The following is an 18,833-nucleotide window of genomic DNA, read 5'->3' on the forward strand; positions in this document are numbered from 1 at the left end:
GGAAGGGAAGGGAAGGGAAGGGAAGGGAAGAAGAGAAGAGAAGAGAAGAGAAGAGAAGAGAAGAGAAGAGAAGAGAAGAGAAGAGAAAAGAAAAGAAAAGAAAAGAAAAGAAAAGAAAAGAAAAGAAAAGAAAAGAAAAGAAAAGAAAAAAAGGTTTCGACTGTCCTGAAAAACCAGCCTGGGATCTGGCAAGGTGGCTCAGTGGTTAAGATCATAGTACCTGGGGTTTGATTTCCAGCACCCACATGGTGGTTCATAAGCGGCTGTAACTCCAGTTCCAGGAGATCCTACACCCTCTTCTGGCCTCCATGGGCACTGTAAAAGTGGTACACAGACATACATGCAGGCAAATATAAAATAAAAATTAAATAACAAAAAATGAATTTGTAGAAGTCACTTCTCTCTGGCCCTCCTGTCTGTCTCTCCAGCCTGCATCCTAATTCTCTTGGCTCCAGTCACACCAGCTTCTTTGCTGTTCCCTGTCACCAAGTCACCTCCCTTCTGCTCTAGCGAGGGACCTACGTGTGTGGCCTGGATTTTCTCTCCCTGGTCACTCCTGGATGACTTGGCACGCACCTCCCCAAGCGTTTTCCTCCTTCATCACACCTGTCTTACTTCATCGTTTTGTCCATTTGTCATCCATCCCTGCTTGCCGGCATACCCGTTCTACTCCCACGGAGAAGGGTGGGCACCAGAGGGCGCTTGGTGAATATTTGCTAAATGATAGACGGGAGAAAGGAAAGGGTCCCGAGCCCCCAAGAGCTAGGGCGAGTTACGGATGGAGGCTGCTGCTGCTGTGCACACCTGGACCGGGCCTCTGCTCCAGATGTCCCTGCGGGCCCCTGCGTGGGTTAGGGCGGGGAGCGTCGGGAGAGCTCAGAGCCCGCCCCCTGCTGTAAGCCGGGCGCGGCGGAGATGGAGCTGGAGCCGTCGGGGCGCACGGAAACCGGCACTCGGAGCGGGAGAGCCGCGATGAGGAAGCAGAGCGCGCGCACGGCGGCGCTCATTCTGTGCATCCTGTCCTACCTGCTGGTGGGTGCCGCTGTTTTCGATGCGCTGGAATCCGAGGCGGAGCGCAGCCGGCAGCGGCTGCTGGCTCGGAAGCGGGGCGAGTTCCGCAGAAAGTACCGCTTCTCCGCCGACGACTACCGCGAGCTGGAGCGCCTGGCGCTGCAGGCCGAGCCGCACCGCGCCGGCCGCCAGTGGCGCTTCGCAGGCTCCTTCTACTTCGCCATCACGGTCATCACCACCATCGGTGAGCCCTCCGGAGCCTCCCCTCTGCCCCACTCAGTCCTGATCTCTCCTCCGGTGCGATCCCACCTCCGCCCCTTTGACTTTGGAAAGGGCTTGCCAGCACGCTGAGGCGCATTTGCCTCGCTGAGCAAAATGGGGGCAATCAGTTAGCTGACACAAGGCTGTAGGCACCCACACAAGGGTGGATACTAGAAACCCTGGGCTCTCGGGGTGAACAGAAGTGAGGCTTTCTTGTCCCATTGTGTCAGCTATGTGACCTTAGATAAGTTTCTTGACTTCTCTGAGCCTTCTCTGAGTGTTCTTTGAAAACTAGGATTGCTAATATGTCTTGCAAGGAGGAGGGAGGAATGCAGAGCTGTGATAGAGATTATTATTAAGGAGATAATGTGTGTAGATCGTTTTAGCATAGGGCCTGACCCACAGAAAACATTATGAAAACAAGATTGTTTGTATATAAGATAACAGTTATCCGTTAACCCCGTGATATCAGCACTCTCCCTTGTCTTTTGACTGCTGTGTGGTCAGAGAGTCTAATAGGCGTCCAATAACTTTTTAAGGGAATGACTAATTACAAAGCTTTGATCTCACGTTGGGGCAGCCAGAGGAGCCCCTATGTATACCATTTGGACTCTAGCTGTTACCATAACCACATCTGGCCAGGACCCGAGGTCCTAAGCCTGAGGAACCTGCAGAAGCAGGCTCCCTAGGGCTTCAAACCTGTTAGCTAGCCCCTTGGTGCTGGGCTCCAGCTGTAGTTGCTAGGTGTGCCTACAGTCTCCCTCAGTGGAACAAACCAGCAGCCCACACCTTGGAGAGTGCACTTGCACAAAAGCTGTGGGTTTAAGCACCCATGCAACCCCAAACGCTGAGTTCGGAGTATCTCCTGCTACCAGCCTTCTCAGGCAAGTGGCTGTGCCCTCTTGGCACACGTTTTTGTCAAAGGCAAAATGTGAATGTTCTGCCTTGCCGGGCGAATGAGGGCCCAGCATGGGGCCAGAGGCTATGCAGGTATTGTTTGTTAGTAATAATTTATTACTTGCCAAGTCTAGAGCCAGCTCCCGTTCGACACTTCTGCCCTCTCTTGTCTACAAGTTCCAACCTCAAGACCTCTCTTATTTGCCATGCCTGCAGAGATTGTGCCTTGTCTGAAGCCTCTGCCCTTTCCTGTGTTTTTGGACAGCCTACCAGCCAGGTTTGGCTCCTTCCCTTGATGATCTGAAACCCAAGCTAGAGAAAGAAACAAAAACAACAACAACAACAACAAAAAAAAAAACTAAAACCAACCAACCAAAGCCAAATCATAACTGAATAGAAACTGGAATTGTTTTGCTTTTCTGGCCACTTGGGTGACTCAGGATGTACAGCAGTGGCTACCATGGCTCGTGCCCTCAAGGAGTTCAAATCAGGGATGGGCAGAGTGTATCCCTCCCATGGTACCACAGGGAGGCAGACTTTAAATGCTTATGTTATGTGGAGACTTTAAACATGTATACGTTCACGTTGCATGTTCCATAGGGTACAGAGGGGTGCAGAATGAGCAGGAAACTCGCTCCTATCCCCGCCTTTCCTGGAAGTTTTTTGATCTAGTGTATATTTATTGTACACAGCAACGGGTTTCACTGAGGCATTTTGCTACACACACATTGGGCACTCTGACCATGAGCACCCACCACCTTCCTTCTCCTGTCTTCCTCCCCTAGACCTCTTCCTATTCCCAAGTTCTTTTTCCATCTTCTACTTTCCTGTCTCTTTAAAAAAAATTCTAGACTCCACATGTCATCTTGGTCTTTCCGAGTCTCTATCCTGTCTCTTGACCCACCCTTTCATCTCCCTGGCTCACATACACCTTACCTATCTCTGGCACACTTCCAGCTACATGCTCTGTGTACATGTTCCTTCAGGCATCACATACGACATATGGGTAGTAGATCTATATCCTAGCTATTTCTGCTCTTTGCATTTAGTAGTTTTTTGAGACAGGACCTCGTGTAGCCCAGACTGTCTTTGTGATCACTATGTGGCTGAGAATAACAGAGAACTTAGGGTCTTCCTGCCTCAGTCTCCCAAGTGCTGGGGACTTACAGGTGTGTGCTACCATGCTTGTCTTTTATGTGGCACTGGAAATTGAACCTGGGACATCAGGCACACTATTCAGATGCTCTCAATTGAGCTGTATCCCAGACCCTGATTTAGTATATCTTAGTGCTTTTCCTATCTCAACCCTAAAGAGCCATGTCCTTTTTTAAAGGCTGAATATCAGGGCTTCTCAACCTTAGAAGTACTGACATCTTGACCCAGTTAATTCTGTTACAGGGCCTGTCCTATGCCTTATTTATTTATTTATTTATTTATTATATGTAAGTACACTGTAGCTGTCTTCAGACACTCCAGAAGATGGCATCAGATCTCACTACCATGTGGTTGCTGGGATTTGAACTCAGGACCTTTGGAAGAACAGTCGGTGTTCTTAACTGCTGAGCCATCTCACCAGCTCCCTGTCCTATGCCCTATAAGATGTTGATAGCATCTCCAGCCTCTGTCTCTGTCAACAACGTACAACATTATGACGTATACACACAGCCATTCCCATCCCCTAGTAGAGAAAACTAACAGCTTCCTTAGGTATTGTCAGATGTGACCATAGTGACAAGGCCACTGTGGTCTAGTGTAGTGTTCTGTCATCTGGATGGTGCTGATATGAATCTAACCAGGCTTCCTCTATTGATGGCCAGGGGCTTGTTTATGACTTTTGCCATGACAGCGGTGGCAGCCCCTATGTACCAGGGGGCTAACAATGTAAAGCTGCAGAGGTCTAGGGCTCTGTATGTCTTACCTTTGGGCAGACAGGATAGGTCTGCTGGAGGAGGGGTGCTCTCTATGAGTGATGGACCCCCTTACTTCTCCCTGGTTATGGGCCCATGTAAGCTATTGTCGCTCTCTCCCGAAAGAGACACACCCACACATTTCCTCAATGGCACAGTGACACAAGGCTCAGGGAAGCCCACACATGCCTGCATCCATGAGGGGATCAGTGAGCAATGCTAGCACCAGAGATACCCAGAGCCGATGGGTATTTCCTGAAGGCCGACAGGGTGGCAAAAGTTAAGGAGGGATTTGAGGGGAGCATGGACCTGGAAAGGGGGAGAGAAGCCAGTCCAAGGAAGAGGAAAACATGAAAGAAGGCACGTGTAGAAGTGGCTTTCTAGTAGGGACCCATCGGGCTGTACCTAAAGAAGATCCGATAAAAGGGGTGAATCTGGAGACTGGGGGTTAGAAGGATGGCTGAGGTTGGGGAGTGGAGAGGAGAGAGGAGGGGTGAGGCTGGGGAGTGGAGAGGAGAGAGGAGGGGTGAGGCTGGGGAGTGGAGAGGAGAGAGGACGGGTGAGGTTGAGGAGTGGGGAGGAGAGAGGAGGGGTGAGGCTGGGGAGTGGGGTAGTAAAAGGAGGGGTGACACTGGCAAGCATAGAAGAGAGAGGAAGCATACGTCTGGAGAGCGGGGAGGTGGGGAGAGGGGTGAGGCTGGAGAGTGGGAGAGAGAAGGAGCTGGGGGTTCCATGTGAGAACTGGGTCCTTACCCTTCGGGTACTAAGAAGCCACTGAAGATGTGTCTCCTGTCCCCCCTACCAACACATAACTTGCTAAGATCGACGTTTTTCTGTACTCTGTAGGTTGTCAGAGCACCTGACAGATACATGCACACCAAGCCACAGGACCCCTCCCGTATCACCCAAATTCTTCACACCCTTCAACCGCTAGGGCAAGCAGCTACAGAGCTATTCTGCCAGAGCATCCTGTCTTTGGGTCCATGCTTTGGGGTTGGGCCTCCTCCACTGGGCAAAATTCTGTTAAAATCCATTCTTTGCTATCTCTGGGAACAGAAGTTGGCCCAACTGAATTCTGAGGTTCTGAATGACCATGTGTGGATTATTCACCCCTAGGGGGAGGGATACCTGGGTTCTGAGTAGCCACGCAGGAGTTCAGAGTGCAGGAATGGCATAGGTTTGGCTTGGAGCTCCTGGGGACAGGTAGGCCCGGGGTCGGTAGTGCGTTGGGCTAGAGTGGGCTCTCAGAACACTATCTCTCTTCCCACACAGGGTATGGTCATGCCGCGCCGGGCACGGACTCGGGCAAAGTGTTCTGCATGTTCTATGCCCTCCTGGGCATACCCCTGACGCTGGTCACCTTCCAGAGCCTGGGCGAGCGTCTAAACACACTGGTGCGGTGTCTGCTGCTGACAGCCAAGCGCTGCCTGGGCCTGCGGCGGCCGCACGTCTCTGCTGAGAACATGGTGGTGGCCGGGCTGCTGCTCTGCGCAGCCACCCTGGCCCTAGGTGCCATTGCCTTCGCGCACTTCGAGGGCTGGACCTTCTTCCACGCCTACTACTACTGCTTCATCACTCTCACCACCATAGGCTTCGGCGACTTCGTGGCGTTGCAGAGAGATGAGGCGCTGCAGAGGAAGCCGCCCTACGTGGCCTTCAGCTTCCTCTACATCCTGCTCGGGCTCACGGTCATCGGTGCCTTCCTCAACCTGGTGGTCCTGCGCTTCCTCGCCAGCTCCGACGCCCCGGAACGCGCAGTCCACCGCCGTGTCAGCGTGTTCCGCAGGGGGGCGCCCGAGAGCCGCGTCCGCGCCGGCGCCTCCACCTGCATCCCCTACCCCTTCCATCAGCTGGAGACCTGGGCCCGTGACAACCCGGCCTTCTCACCCCCCTTGAGCCCAGAAGCCACGCATCATTGCCACAGCAGCCCAGACAGACCCCGAGCCCGGAGGAAGTCCATCTGATAGTCCTTCCCTACCCTGGCTAGGCCTGGCCAATGTCTAGCTCCTCCTGTTAGCAAACCCACCCTTCTTTCGGGCTTGGAGGGGAGTTGAGGCTCCTGTCACCATCTGTGTACCATCCCTTCTAGATATATATGAAAGCTGCACTAACAGCAGAAGCCGACTGTACAGCCACCCGGTGGTGTAAACTGTTTAGTCTAAACTTGTAGGAAAACCTGGCCATCAGCCCCTAGGAGGGGCGATACCCAGGTCAAGCATCCTTATGGGGTCCTTCACAAGGCAACAAGAGGCTAGTTTCTGCTCTGAAGAGGATACAGGATATCCCGCAGGGGGAGAGGTATGACTTTAAACACCAGAATTCTACCAGGAAGTCTGGATGTTCATGCTAGAAGCACGGAGATGGACAGGGTGAAGGGAATTTATGGAAAATTTTGCACTATATAGATGACTGCATTTTCTTTGCTCTGCATGAAAATGTGGAATGTGTAAATGTATAAACGGTTGTCCCCGCTGTCAAACAGATGCCGTGTCCCTGGCTAGCCCCTTTTGGGTGAAGGGATGGCCTCCTCACTATCACTACCTATAGGCAGCTCAGTGCTGTGGGATGAGTTTCGTACTGGACCCCACCCTATCATTGGTGATATATCACTAGGACTCTCATCCCTTTCCTGGGCCTTAGCTTCCCCTTCAGTAGAACAGGGTGCTTCTGAAGAGCCTGCTTTACACGGGCACCAGTGGCACAGCTTCCTGATGCAGGCACAGAGGATGTTCATGAGCCTGGTGGAGGCATCTTAGCATCCTAGAGAGCTCACCACTTAAAAGACCAGTATCCTTTATCTTCTCAGGTAGAACTGTCCCTGAGTAAAGCAAGAGCAAAACCAGGGTAGAAAAGCCAAAAACTTTAATTTCCAACATGAGCTATGTGGTCATGAATACAATGCCATGTGACCCACTCCAACTCAGACGCACCCCAAACCCTCCCTCCCTGGAGGACCAGGCCGTTCCTGCTCCCCAAGAGGACACAGGGAAAGGTGGGTAGATGAAGGGAGGCTCCCAGCCCAAGGACTCTGGGGTCCCATCTTCCTGTCACCTTGCAGGATGGCACAAAGGACTCAGAGGTAACACCTATGTCTACTTCTAGCCTCCCACCCAGCCCACACAGGCTCTCTTGCTGAAAGGAAAAAAACCCTTGGGCTTGCTAGGCAAGCCTATAGAAACTCTCTGTCCACTAAGGTCCTGTTTTGCAGACACAGGCCCTCTTGGAGGGCCAAGAGAGCCATTGCAGGGGACAGGAAAGGGGTCTAAGGCTCTGGGCCTGGTGTAGCACTCGCTGTTGCTCAATAAATAAATGCAGGTGACCTTGCCTGGTGCAACAGCTCTGCCTTGGGAGAGTGTGGGAGCCCCTGTGCTGTTTCTGAACCCCAAAGTGCTCAAGAAGGAACCCGGTGGTGAATCACATGTGAACCACTTAACCGCCTCTGCTAACGTGCTTGCACACCTGTGCTGTGAACCACCGGAGAACGAGCTGGCACTTTCAAAGTCACAACTTGAGCAAGCACCTCTCTCTCTCTCTCTCTCTCTCTCTTTCTTTCTCTCCCTCTCTCTCTCTCTCCCCCCCCCTCTCTCATTGGACCTCCTCCGTTCCCTTCTGAAAACAAGGCTGTCAATACAGGCATCCCTTTGCTTGCTATTTGGGGTTCTTATGGGGGTCAGAGTAAAATCACGGGGGACACGCTGTGGGAGGTGCTATGGGAAGGGGTTGCTATCGCCTCTGAAGGTTAGAGAGGACTCCCCTGAGCCCCCCCCCTACTCTACAAACCCAGGAAGTAGCTTGTTTGTTGGCAACCCACTCCCAGCTGGACCTGGAGAGGTAACAACCCAGCCTAAAACCCTTCCGCTCATGATCCCTGGAGAAATTGCCCAGGAGACCCCAGACAACCTGGCACCCCTCCCTGTAACCACCCTCTTCTCCCAGAAGAGAGCCAAGCAGGGCAGGGCCACCTGTGCCTAACGGCTGGAAATAATGATGGTGGCCAACCTGCCCTTGAGCAGTGGTCTCCCAGCTTTGTCCCCCAGTGCATGTTGCTGAGAGGCCTGCTGTGGCCCGAGTTTCCTAACCTCTCAGATGAGCTACAGCTTTGTCCTGACATAACTGGGAGCCACCAGGAGGCTCCAAAGAAAAGCAGCAGAAAGGATGAGAAATGGCTGTCCCCTTCATCCTTCCCTGACTCTGGCTCAGCATGAGACATGAAGGGGACCCCTAGGCGGAAATGCCACCGGACATACCAAGGACCCCACGTTGGCTCTCCTCACGCAGGGCCTTAGTATTCTTTTTAAAAATGCAAATGGGCTAAAAATCTACAGGCCCTTCCCTTCAGAACGCAGAGGCATTCTGGGTGAGGAAAATGGAGATGGCCCCTTTACATGGCAGTCCTATACATGACTTTTGTCCAGAGGGGAAAAAAAAAGAAACACCCTTAGAGACACAGCACCAGAAAGGGCCCCCAACTCCACCCCCTCTGCTCCTTTCCTGATGGCAGAGTTTGAGTTGACAGAGGGTCAGACAGCAGTGGGAACAGGCTGGGCTTGTTGGTCCCCGAAGCTATGGATGAAAATCACTCTGCCCCGAGTCCTTTGGTGAGGACAGAAATGGCTCCCACACCCAGTGGTCACAGCCCCTTGGAAGTGGGGCACACGCTTACAATGGTACAAGAAATGGGGCTCCAGCCCCTCACTCTACCCCTCCAGGAGGTGAGCGAGATTTCACAGAACAAACAAGAAAGTCACTGAGGGGTCTCACTGACCACCTCAGGGTGTTATTGCTTTGGAGTCAGTGCTCCTTGGTGCTATCATGCTCTCTCTCTCTCTCTCTCTCTCTCTCTCTCTCTCTCTCTCTCTCTCTCTCAAATTAGAGCTGAGTCTCTCCCCCCTGGTCGTGACAGCCAGGCTCTGTCCCACCCTGAACAACCACAGCAGTGACAGCTGGAGAGGGAAGGTGCCCTCCTGGCTCAAAATATTCCAAACAGCGAGTAATAACCTAACAGTGAGGATATCACACTGTTGAAAAAATGGGGTGATGGCTAACTGTGGGCCTCAAAAAGGAGCCCATCGAGAGCCCTGCTCCCTTGTTCAGGAGGCCTGCCCATCCACAGTCCCAATGACACTCTGAAGACCAATGGGAGAAGAGGGGCCTGTCCACAGCCCCTTCCCTGTGTAGTGTCAACAGCTGCATGTGGAGATGACAGAACTGGACAGAACCCTAAAGGGCACTCCGGGCTTAGCCAGCCTGGGAATGGGAGAATTTCCAAGTAGAAGGAATTTCTTGGTAGATGAACCAGGAACCAGGTGGGACTCAATAGAGTCCTGGCATCCTTGGTGGAAAATGACACCCTCTAATGGAGTCCAGGCCCCTCTGCAAGGCCCAACAACCCTCGGGAATGCTGAAGGTGTGACACCAGCGTGCTGAGTGTGATGAACAGTTAGGGCTACAACCCTAGAAGGGAGGAGAGAGGAAGGCAGGGAGAAGGCGGAAGGGCTGGCCTCCAGGGAGCCAGGCAGCCCAGCCCAGCCCAGCCCAGCCCAGGCTAGAGAGAGTCTGTAATCTTCTGGAATGTACTGGGGTCTCCCTCTCCTCACAGCCCGGGGCTTGAAGAAAAAAAAAAAAGACTACATCTGAGCTAACAGGCCTCAGGCGTGAACACTAACTACCCAGCTAACCTGGACTACACCCTACACAGCAGGGACTAGTGAGGAGGACTGGCGGGCTGCTGGGCGCCTCCCAGGAGGGGTGATAGAAATGTGCTTCTATAGGGGCCTGACTGTGTCCTCCCTCGCATGCAAAAGGGCTCCCGCAGGCCCCAGGGAGGGCCACAGGAAGGCAGCTGCCCAGGTCTCATTGGAGCCTCTAAATTCTTACACTTACAGCTCTGCATCCCTCCTCCTGGAACGCCATCTCTCCTTGAGCCAAGGTGATGAGGCTGGGCAGTGGCTTCTGCCCTTGGTACAGGATGGTTTATTTAAAGACTAAAATGTGTGCGGCTCTAATGCCTCTCCAAGACCCTGGCCCAGAGGCAGAGGATAACAAGATTACCTTTGATCCCATCCAACAAGGAGGGGTCTCCTGTTTAGAAACCCCTGACCTTGGTGTCACTTAGACCTAATTCCAGCTTTCTTCAATGCTCCGCTCCTACTACCCCCGACACTGGAGAGTCGTTCCCTATGTGCAAGGTTCTGGAAACTCAGGTCCCCACAGTCCTCCACCATATCACAGATGACAATGTCCTTTCCAGTCCACCAAGAGCTCCAGACCAGCTTGTTGCAATCCCATGGGGCAAGGACCCCTGGGGATCCTGCCAAGCCTCAGGTACCTCCTCCTTCCCTTTGGTCTCTGCTGGCTCCCAATTCCTAGAGCTTCCAGCAGAGGGACAGGTAGGAGGGGATGGATGGATGGACTCAGACAGGCTGCGGCAAAGCTCCTTCCACGGGCAGGCAGAAGGAGACCCATACTCCCCTCCAAGTGGGGAGCTCTGGGCGCCCCCCTCAGGAGCTGGCTCCGGATCCTTGCAAACTGCCCCATCAGCTCTGGGGCTGGAGTAGCTGCCGGAACCCAGTGCCGCAGGAAAGACACTTGCTGGTAATTGGCACCATGGAGATGGCCGGCTTGGTTCTGGACTTGGCTCTGGGCAGCGAGCTTCCAAGGAGGCAAAAGAGGGACAGGTGGGGTGGGGTGGGGTAGGGCAGAAGAGTGGTTTGCTCTGCCACCTCAGTCCTTCTCTGATTGTAGCCGCATCCACCAGGTCAAAACCGGCCAAGTCAAAAGTGTAGCCAACCCACTGGGAAAGGGAAGGTCTCAGGGGTAGGAGGTGAAGGAGTGAGGAGGGGCCCAAGGGGGGCAGGTCTCCCCATTCTGCTTCCCCACTGTGGGGGAAGAACCCCATCCTCCAATGTCCAATGTGCCCCTGGGCCTGGGGTCCCAGGTCAGGGCTGGGTGGTCTCCAGGCCATCTCGCGGAGCCCCTCCCCCTCCCCGGCATTAAGATCGCTCGCCACAGGGCCCCACGGTGCTCTCGAGGGACAGCTGGGATGCCTGCCGAAGCAGCGGACCTGTGGCTGGGTCCACCATGGAGGAGGTGGGGAAGAGCTTGTACCAGCCCACGGCCAGGGTGGTCAAGTCCAGTTCCTCCAGCAGGACTCGAGCCACGCCCATGAACTGCTTCCGCTCCATCCGCCCGTAGTTTCCCCACACGATTACCTGCAGGACGAAAACCACGGCTGGTTACGTCTTGCAACTGAGCTGGGCAGGGCTGCTCGGCTGGTGATGTCCCCACATCTGCCACATGACCCCTTTCCCTGCTACCCCCGCAGGGGACCTTGGAACCCCACATGAAACATTTTTATAAAGTAGAGATAACAGCACACTGTTAGCTGCTATTCTTGTTCCGACCAATCTTTCTCTGTAGCCCTTTCCCATCTCCTGGTCAGCATCCTCTCGGAGCTGGCCCGTGAATCTGGGGCTGCAGGCTCCTCATTGGCTGTCCTGTATCTCATCTCTTAATTCTGTCCTGCTCTATGACAGTGGGCTGAGACATCTCTCCAGCCTCCTTAGGCTGGAGTGAGTGAGTTTGTGTGTGTGCATGTGTGCATATGTGTGTGTGCATGCATGCATGGAGTGTGCATGAGATGGCATCTGAAAGGGAGGTGGGGTGGGTCAGGGAACAAATTTGGGGAGTTAGTTTATCCTTTCTCCCATGTGTTCCAGGGATGAAACAGCCAAGACTCAAGAGGGACCAAACCCATGGCGACACAAGAAGTTGCAGGCGGGAGTTAGCTCCAGTGCTTCAAATCCCCTGGGTAAGGCCCTCGAGAGTCCCTGCCCCCAAGGAACACCCCTCTGCGCACACACACACACACACACACACACACACACACACACACACAGAGAGAGAGAGAGAGAGAGAGAGAGAGAGAGAGAGAGAGAGAGAGAGGAACCCCTTACCTGCAGGACTTTGCCCTGGGGACTCTCAGGAAACAGAAGCACCTGGTTGTACAACGGGTCCAGTGACTTGCGGGCCACTTTGGTTTTCTTCTTGGCAATGCAGACACCATTCTCCAGCAGATAGGCCTTGATATAGGCAGCTAGGAACAGAGGGCAGAAGGCAGGGTTCTAGGCTGCTCCTTCAAATTGTGGGTATGAGGTGTAACAGAGAAAGGCCAATCACCGACTTCTGGGGACCAGAGAACCCCCAGGAGTATGGGGAGGGGCCACGGGGCAAATGGGTATAGGGTGGCCAGCATACGTAACCATGTCTGGGTAGGTACCACGTGAGGTCTCAGCTGGGTGAGCCTCTTTTAGTCTTTACTGCCTTCCCTTTCCTTAGCTCACTGTTTCTTCCCTCAGTCCACCATACTACCCGACATATTCATTTGCTAACCTCCCCACAAACACTCTCTGGGCCCCACTGTGTGCCAAGTTCTCTACTAGGTAACAGGGTCTAATGAAAAACAAGAAAGATGTCTCTCTCTCCCTCTAAGTATTTCAGTCCACCGGGCCACACCAGATTTCTCTCTCAGACATCCCCACACCTGGCAGTGTCTTCGAGCCTGGCTTGGCAGTCAGTCCCCGGGCCTGGATGATGTCCACCTCCAGCTGACCATTCCGCTCCTGCAAGCCAATCTCCACATCCCCTGCAAGAGAGAAGGCTAGCAAGTGGCTCCGATGCTCCAGCAGGGCCTTGCTGTCTCTGGGCAACCACTCTCAGCCCAAACAAGAGCACATCATGTCCTGTAACTGCAGCTTGGACTCCTGAGGGGCAGGCACCATGGAGGGCTGGACCATGGGACTCAGGCTCCAAGCCAGGTGCTTAGAGCATGGCGTCAACGGGCAAGGGTAAGGAAGGAGGGCACAGGGCTTCAAATACTTACCCATGGGTGTGGTAGCCAGGGTCTGGCGGCCCACAAACTGTGCTGGTCCCATACTCCCCAGGAAGTCACTGAACTGGGCATCTGAAGCTAGACAAACTCCTCCATAGTTAAGGCTGCAAGAAGAAAAGGATATGATGATGTTTTTGTTTGTTTGGTTGGTTTGGCTTTTCAAGACAGGGTTTCTCTGTGTAGCCCTAGATGACCTGGAACTCACTCTGTGGACCAGGCTGGCCTCGAACTCAGAGATCTACCTGCCTCTGTCTCCCAGGCACTGGATTAAAAGTGTGCACCACCGTGCCCAGCCTCTATGGTGGTCTTCATGCCTATATACCACACATGCTGCCTTAACCAGGCAGGGTGGCTGGAGGAACATGGCAGATGGTTTTGGCAGGCGCTGATGCAAATGGCTTAGTGCCTTGAGACTCCAAGTGTGGTCCAGGGATCGGCAGCATCAGACACATCTGGAGCTGGTTAGAATCACATCTCACCTGACACCTCCGCCCAGCTGCTGAACCAGAATCAGCAATTTAATGTGAGACCCACTCCAGACAAGGCCGACACAACCGATGCCCTGCACGGCAGCTTCGGATGCCAACTGGTGCTGCGGCTATCTGGCTTCCTGACTGGTGGTGGGTGCCCTCACAAAGAGCCTGCAGATTCTCCTGCCTCCTGGGTCAGGGCTACTCAGGGCTTCCCTCCACCTTGAGAGGCAAGAAGCTCAGACAACAGCTTCCCTTCCTATGTAAGCAATGGGCAGGGCCACAGCAGGCACAGCCCACCTCGTCCATTACCACAGGCTTCTACTGCCTCCTAGGTCCTCCAACCCCCAATAGCAGGGTCGCTTTAGAAGAGGGGTGGCCTCATAGGATGCACAGACTGAGACTCAGCTTTTAAGTTGCAACTCTAAGAAGCAGACTTAGAAAGATAGTAACAAAAACCAGGCTAGTCCTGACCAGAAAACAAACAAGAAACCATACAAAGCCCGGGCCTGGAGAGCAGAGCAGAGAGAGCCTGGTAAGGACTGAGTGAGCTGAGATCTAGGGTTCCCTCGTGAGCTGGGATGTTCAAGGACCACGGAAAGCCCCAGATAGGCTCGGGGCATCTGAAAATAGCAGGGCGTGCACCACCCTCCTTAGTAGGTGGAGCCAAGGAAAGGGCCGGATGCCTTGAAGCTGCCTGGATGTCTTCTCAAGTAATCCTGGGACAGTCTCCAAGGCCCCGAATGTCCCTTCACACCCCCAGATACTAAAGTTGCATGTACATTTGAGAGAAAGACCCATGGAGGTAATGGTCTGGTAAAAAAGAAACGATGACTAAGGAGCAGGTAACCATGGTCAGAAGTTGGAAGACATTGGAATGATGGATGATGCCTATGGACCACACGGCTCTCCCCGATGGTCTCAGGAGCACAGTGTTAACAGTCAGCAGGAATGGTACTACCGCATTAACCCTGCAAGGATACAGGCATTTCAGCCAGCCGGCACGATTCAGCCAGTCACCAAATGGCTTGTAGCACATCCCTGGCACTGTCCTGAACACAGACCACATCAGGGAACAAGGCAATGATTTTTGCCCTCATAGAGACATAACAAGAAATAGTACCAGTGAGCTGGAGCGATAGCTCAGTGGTTAAGAGTACCAGCTGTTCACACAAGGATCCAGGTTTGATTCCTAGCACCATGTGGTGGCTCCCAACTGTCTGTAACTCCAGTTTCTGAGGCTCTGATGTCCTCTTCTGACCTCTGTGGGCACCAGGCACGCACACACACACACACACACACACACACACAGTGCACATACCTTTGTCTAGACAAAACATGAATACACATAAGTTAAAAAAAAAACAACCATATCTAAAAATAATACCAATTATAAACCATGAAAGAAGGTGGCAAATGCTATGGAAAGAGAACAGTGGAAGGTGTGAGATGCTGTAAACTAAACAGTGGGTTCCGTGTCTGTGCTTTCTCACCCTTATTAAGCCAGTTGTCCTTTGGTACCCATGATGGATTTATTCCAGCTCCAGAAGCCCCAGAGATAACACAATGCACAGATGCTCAAGTCCTTTTGATAAGATGGATGGACTGATAGTGTCTGCATAGACCTATGCATGGCCCCTCATGTACTTTAAATCATGGATAGATTGCATAAGACACATGCACATGATAATAGTTGTCACACTCTGTTGTTTACGAATAATGACAGAGAAACTTCGTACACGTGCGGTACAGATATGATAGCTGCAGAGAAAACATGAACAAGCCAAACGATGCTCACACACTGGGAACACGGAGATGAGGGCCCCAAGAAAAGGCAGGTGCACATTTGTGCACTGTGCCGTGAGTGTCTTTACATTACATCATTACAGCAATTGGCATGTGGCAAGTTCAGGTTTTAGTTTTTGAAACTTTCTGTAATGCTTTTTCAAAGCATTTTCAGTCAAAGCTGGTTCAGTCCACAGATGCAACTCACGGATATCAAGGGCAGATGTAGTTCGGCTGTTTTAGACATTTACACGAATTCTCTCTACATGTTCTCTCTCTGTGTCTAGGACATAGATAGAACCTTCTGGAAATCCTTGAACCACACGAGACTAACCCTAAACACACCCGAAAACGGGGGTCAGACTCAGAGCAAATGAACAACCCTTACTACAGGCCACCAAAGGTCTAAGAGGTACGTGTATAAATTCATTTGAGCCTTGAAGTCCTTGGTCCAGATTACTCACGGGCCCATCTGATCGATGAGCTGGAGAGAGCAGTAACTACTCAAACCATGCAGGCAGAGTCTGGCTAACTCTGTCCACCCAGCATGCACCTCTGCACTCTCAGCTGCCCTCTCTCACATAAGCCAGTCTGAGGGTATCTCTTGTGGCTATGGCAACGCTTTATGCTTATGTGCAGGGCAGGAGGGAAGGAGCTAAGGGATAACCCCTTCCATCTCCCCCCAAAGACAACATCCAACTGATGACAACTGGGAGTGGCTTGCAGCTGGGGTGTCTTGATCTCCCACAGCATCCTCAGGCGTTGGCTGCCTGTGGGGAGAAGGGCCACAGGCATGAGCCCTGCCCTGTATTAGCACCCCCTTCCTATCAGATTTCTTCTTGCTCCCAGTGTTGAGTTCTGGGGTGGCCTCCTATTCCAGCTGAGTCTTTGGGTCAGCTTCAGAAAGAGAGGCAGCCTGGCACTGGAGCCAGGCAGGTAAATTCCTGGAGCTATTATAGTCATGCATCAGAAATACATACACACACACACACACACACACACATATATATATATACATATACATATACATATACCCATAAAGAATATATATATACCCATAAAGAATATATATATATACCCATAAAGAATATATATATATGTATAAAGTATACATATGTAAAATATATTATATAAATATATATATATATGTATGTATGTATAAAGAAAATACAAACAAGGGCTGGAGAGATGGCTCAGCAGTTAAGAGCACTGACTGCTCTTCCAAAGGTCTTGAGTTCAAATCCCAGCAACCACATGGTGGCTCACAACCATCTGTAATGAGATCTGACACCCTCTTCTGGTGTGTCTGAAGACAGCTACAGTGTACTTACATATAATAATAAATAAATGTTTAGGCCAGATTGAGCAGGGCCAGAGTAAGCTGGGTTGACTGGAGTGAACAGAGGTCCTAAATTCAATTCCCAGTAACCGCATGATGGCTCACAACCATCTGTACAGCTACAGTGTACTCATATACATAAAATAAATAAATCTTTTTTAAAAAGTACAAACAAAACAAAACACACACTTAAATGTCTGGAGACTAAAGTGTGTCTTTGTCATTTCTTCCAAAACCGGTGCCTGAGTTGCTCACCCTGAGACTGATACTAGAGCCACAGCTGAGATGTGAGCTTTGCTCTGTGACCCTGGGTCTCCCCACCCTACCTTCCCAGCACTCTGATGGATCCAAGATCTACTCTAAAAGAAGAATGTGGGCTCTAAAACAGAGACAGAGAAGTAGTGTGGCCTTGTGGGTTCAGAGGCATGGAAGGAGCCCAGCCCCCAAGAAGCACCAGGCTTTTGCAAGCCAAAATTGAAAGTTTCCTCTAACATCCTCATCGCCTGCTCCTTGATTCCTGGTGGAGTGCAGGCAGACAATGGGGAATTGGCAGGCCTGGTAATTAGCGGTAATTGTTTCTAATATCTGGGCGGCTGCCTGATTTCCCATCCCAGGGTGCCTCACTGGCTGCCAAGGCACCAAGCTGCCACCCTGAGCTAGCAGAAACAGCATCCATGGGGCAAGAGGCACAGTGTGCCTGGAACTCCGCTGGCTAGAGGGGCAACTCTGCGAGAGGCCAGGCTCCACCTTGGGATTTTCCCTGCAGGTGTGAAGAAGGCCAACTAATCAATCAGCTGTGAAGGCAGGGAAAAGGCCGACTAATCAATCAGATGTATGCGTCACCGGCCCACCTGCTTGTGGTGTGATTCCCAGCAAACCTCTACACTTCCGTTAGTGATCTTAATGAGATAACTCTGCCTTGTGCACAGTGTACCTGTGCCTCGTCGGCTGCAAATGTTTCTGGGCTCTGCACAGGATCTGTTAGCAAAGGGTCGTGGGAGAGCTTGCTGACCGGAGGGTGCTACACACATATTTGCACGGAATAGTCCTTGTATACAACAGGAGCTCAGTAAATGTTCCCTGCCAAACTCCCAAGCCACTGGGGTAAAGGGCAGCCATGGAGATGTGTGGCACAGGCCCCGGGAACTGATCTCAGGTTGTCAGGCTTGGCTGCAAGTGACTTCAAGCACTGAGCTGTCTTTCCAGCCCCTGGGGTTTTTCATCTCGCTGGGCTACAATTTCCTCACGTATCAAGTAAGAATGAAGAGTGCCTGTCTTGCTGAATTGCTGGGGAGCCGTGGCTAGGATAGCACAGGTCTATACAGAGATGCTCCTAAACCCATCATAGCAAGGACGCCATGGCTGCCAGCCCCTCCTGCCCAGCCCAGCACAGTTTCCTCCACTTCCGGCAAAACAGCATCTGGGTGCCTGGGTCCAAGCACAGGCCATAGGGGTGGGGGAAGGCGGCAGGGCAGGAGCCACACAGGCAGAGGCAGAGCCTCGAAACAGGGTTTTTACCCATTGTTCCGCTAGCCTTTTATTTTGTTTTAATGGTGAAATGAGATTTCCTGCAACTCAAATTCTATTAGTTTTGTTTGTGGAGGGCATTCCATTTGTCTTTTATTATTAACCTTCGGGCTCAGCCTGGACCCTGTGTTCTTGGTGGTTAAAGAAGTAATTGGGTAATTTACAGGTTTGGCTCTGTTCTCTTTTCCAGTTGGATCACCCGACTTAATGGCATCAAAGATTAAAAGGCCGTGCGGCCTTGTGGCAATTACAGGCTGTGGTTCTAAAGGGTTCTGGGAGTCCATTCTCCTGCTCATTCACTCACCGCCCCCTGCCGACTCCACGCGTGGCCATCCACCCAGTCACCTCCCCACAGACTCGCCTCACCTACAGCACAGCAATTCTGCTATAAGGCAAATGTGCAGTCCTATAAATGACTGAAGAGCAAAAAAAAATCCTGCAGTAAGGATCACAGGTTATGAAGAAAATGGGGCAGGGGCACATAGAAAGGTGTATGTGGGGAGAGAAGGAACCCAATAAATATGGTATACAGTTTAATATACTTTAAATGGTGGAGAAGGGCTTAAGTATTACAGTAAATACGGTACTTCACCTTGACAGAGCTGAAGATGGCTGGCTACCTGGAAAGGATCGCCTTCTGTGGTTTGTTGGGTAGTAGAGTGGGCTGAAACCAGGTGGAGAAACAGTAGCAGAGCTGACCTAACACCTGGATAACTGAGGCGGCCTCAGTTATTGGGAATGTGCAA

At 52.0% G+C, this 18,833-nt stretch overlaps 2 protein-coding genes across 3 annotated transcripts in view; one reads left to right on the forward strand and one right to left on the reverse strand.

Moving 5' to 3' along the window:
- The first annotated feature begins 915 nt into the window (after window positions 1-915).
- On the forward strand, window positions 916-6,040 carry Kcnk15 (potassium channel, subfamily K, member 15). The gene is made up of 2 exons (NM_001030292.1): window positions 916-1,255; window positions 5,349-6,040. The coding sequence occupies exons 1-2, from the start codon at window positions 916-918 to the stop codon at window positions 6,038-6,040; spliced, it is 1,032 nt and encodes a 343-aa protein (NP_001025463.1).
- Window positions 6,041-6,921: 881 nt separating this feature from the next.
- Window positions 6,922-18,833, reverse strand: part of Rims4 (regulating synaptic membrane exocytosis 4) — a 59,218-nt gene continuing 47,306 nt past the window's right edge. For both annotated transcript variants that reach the window (NM_001376942.1, NM_183023.2), the window contains exons 3-6: window positions 12,958-13,070; window positions 12,619-12,720; window positions 12,032-12,171; window positions 6,922-11,287 (exon numbers count right to left, since the gene is read on the reverse strand). In NM_001376942.1, the coding sequence (NP_001363871.1) occupies window positions 11,069-11,287; window positions 12,032-12,171; window positions 12,619-12,720; window positions 12,958-13,070 (574 nt within the window). In that variant the 3' untranslated portion in view covers window positions 6,922-11,068. The remainder of the gene's footprint in view (window positions 11,288-12,031; window positions 12,172-12,618; window positions 12,721-12,957; window positions 13,071-18,833) is intronic.

The sequence above is a fragment of the Mus musculus genome, chromosome 2 (assembly GCF_000001635.26).
Source record: "Mus musculus strain C57BL/6J chromosome 2, GRCm38.p6 C57BL/6J".
Lineage (NCBI taxonomy): Eukaryota > Metazoa > Chordata > Mammalia > Rodentia > Muridae > Mus > Mus musculus.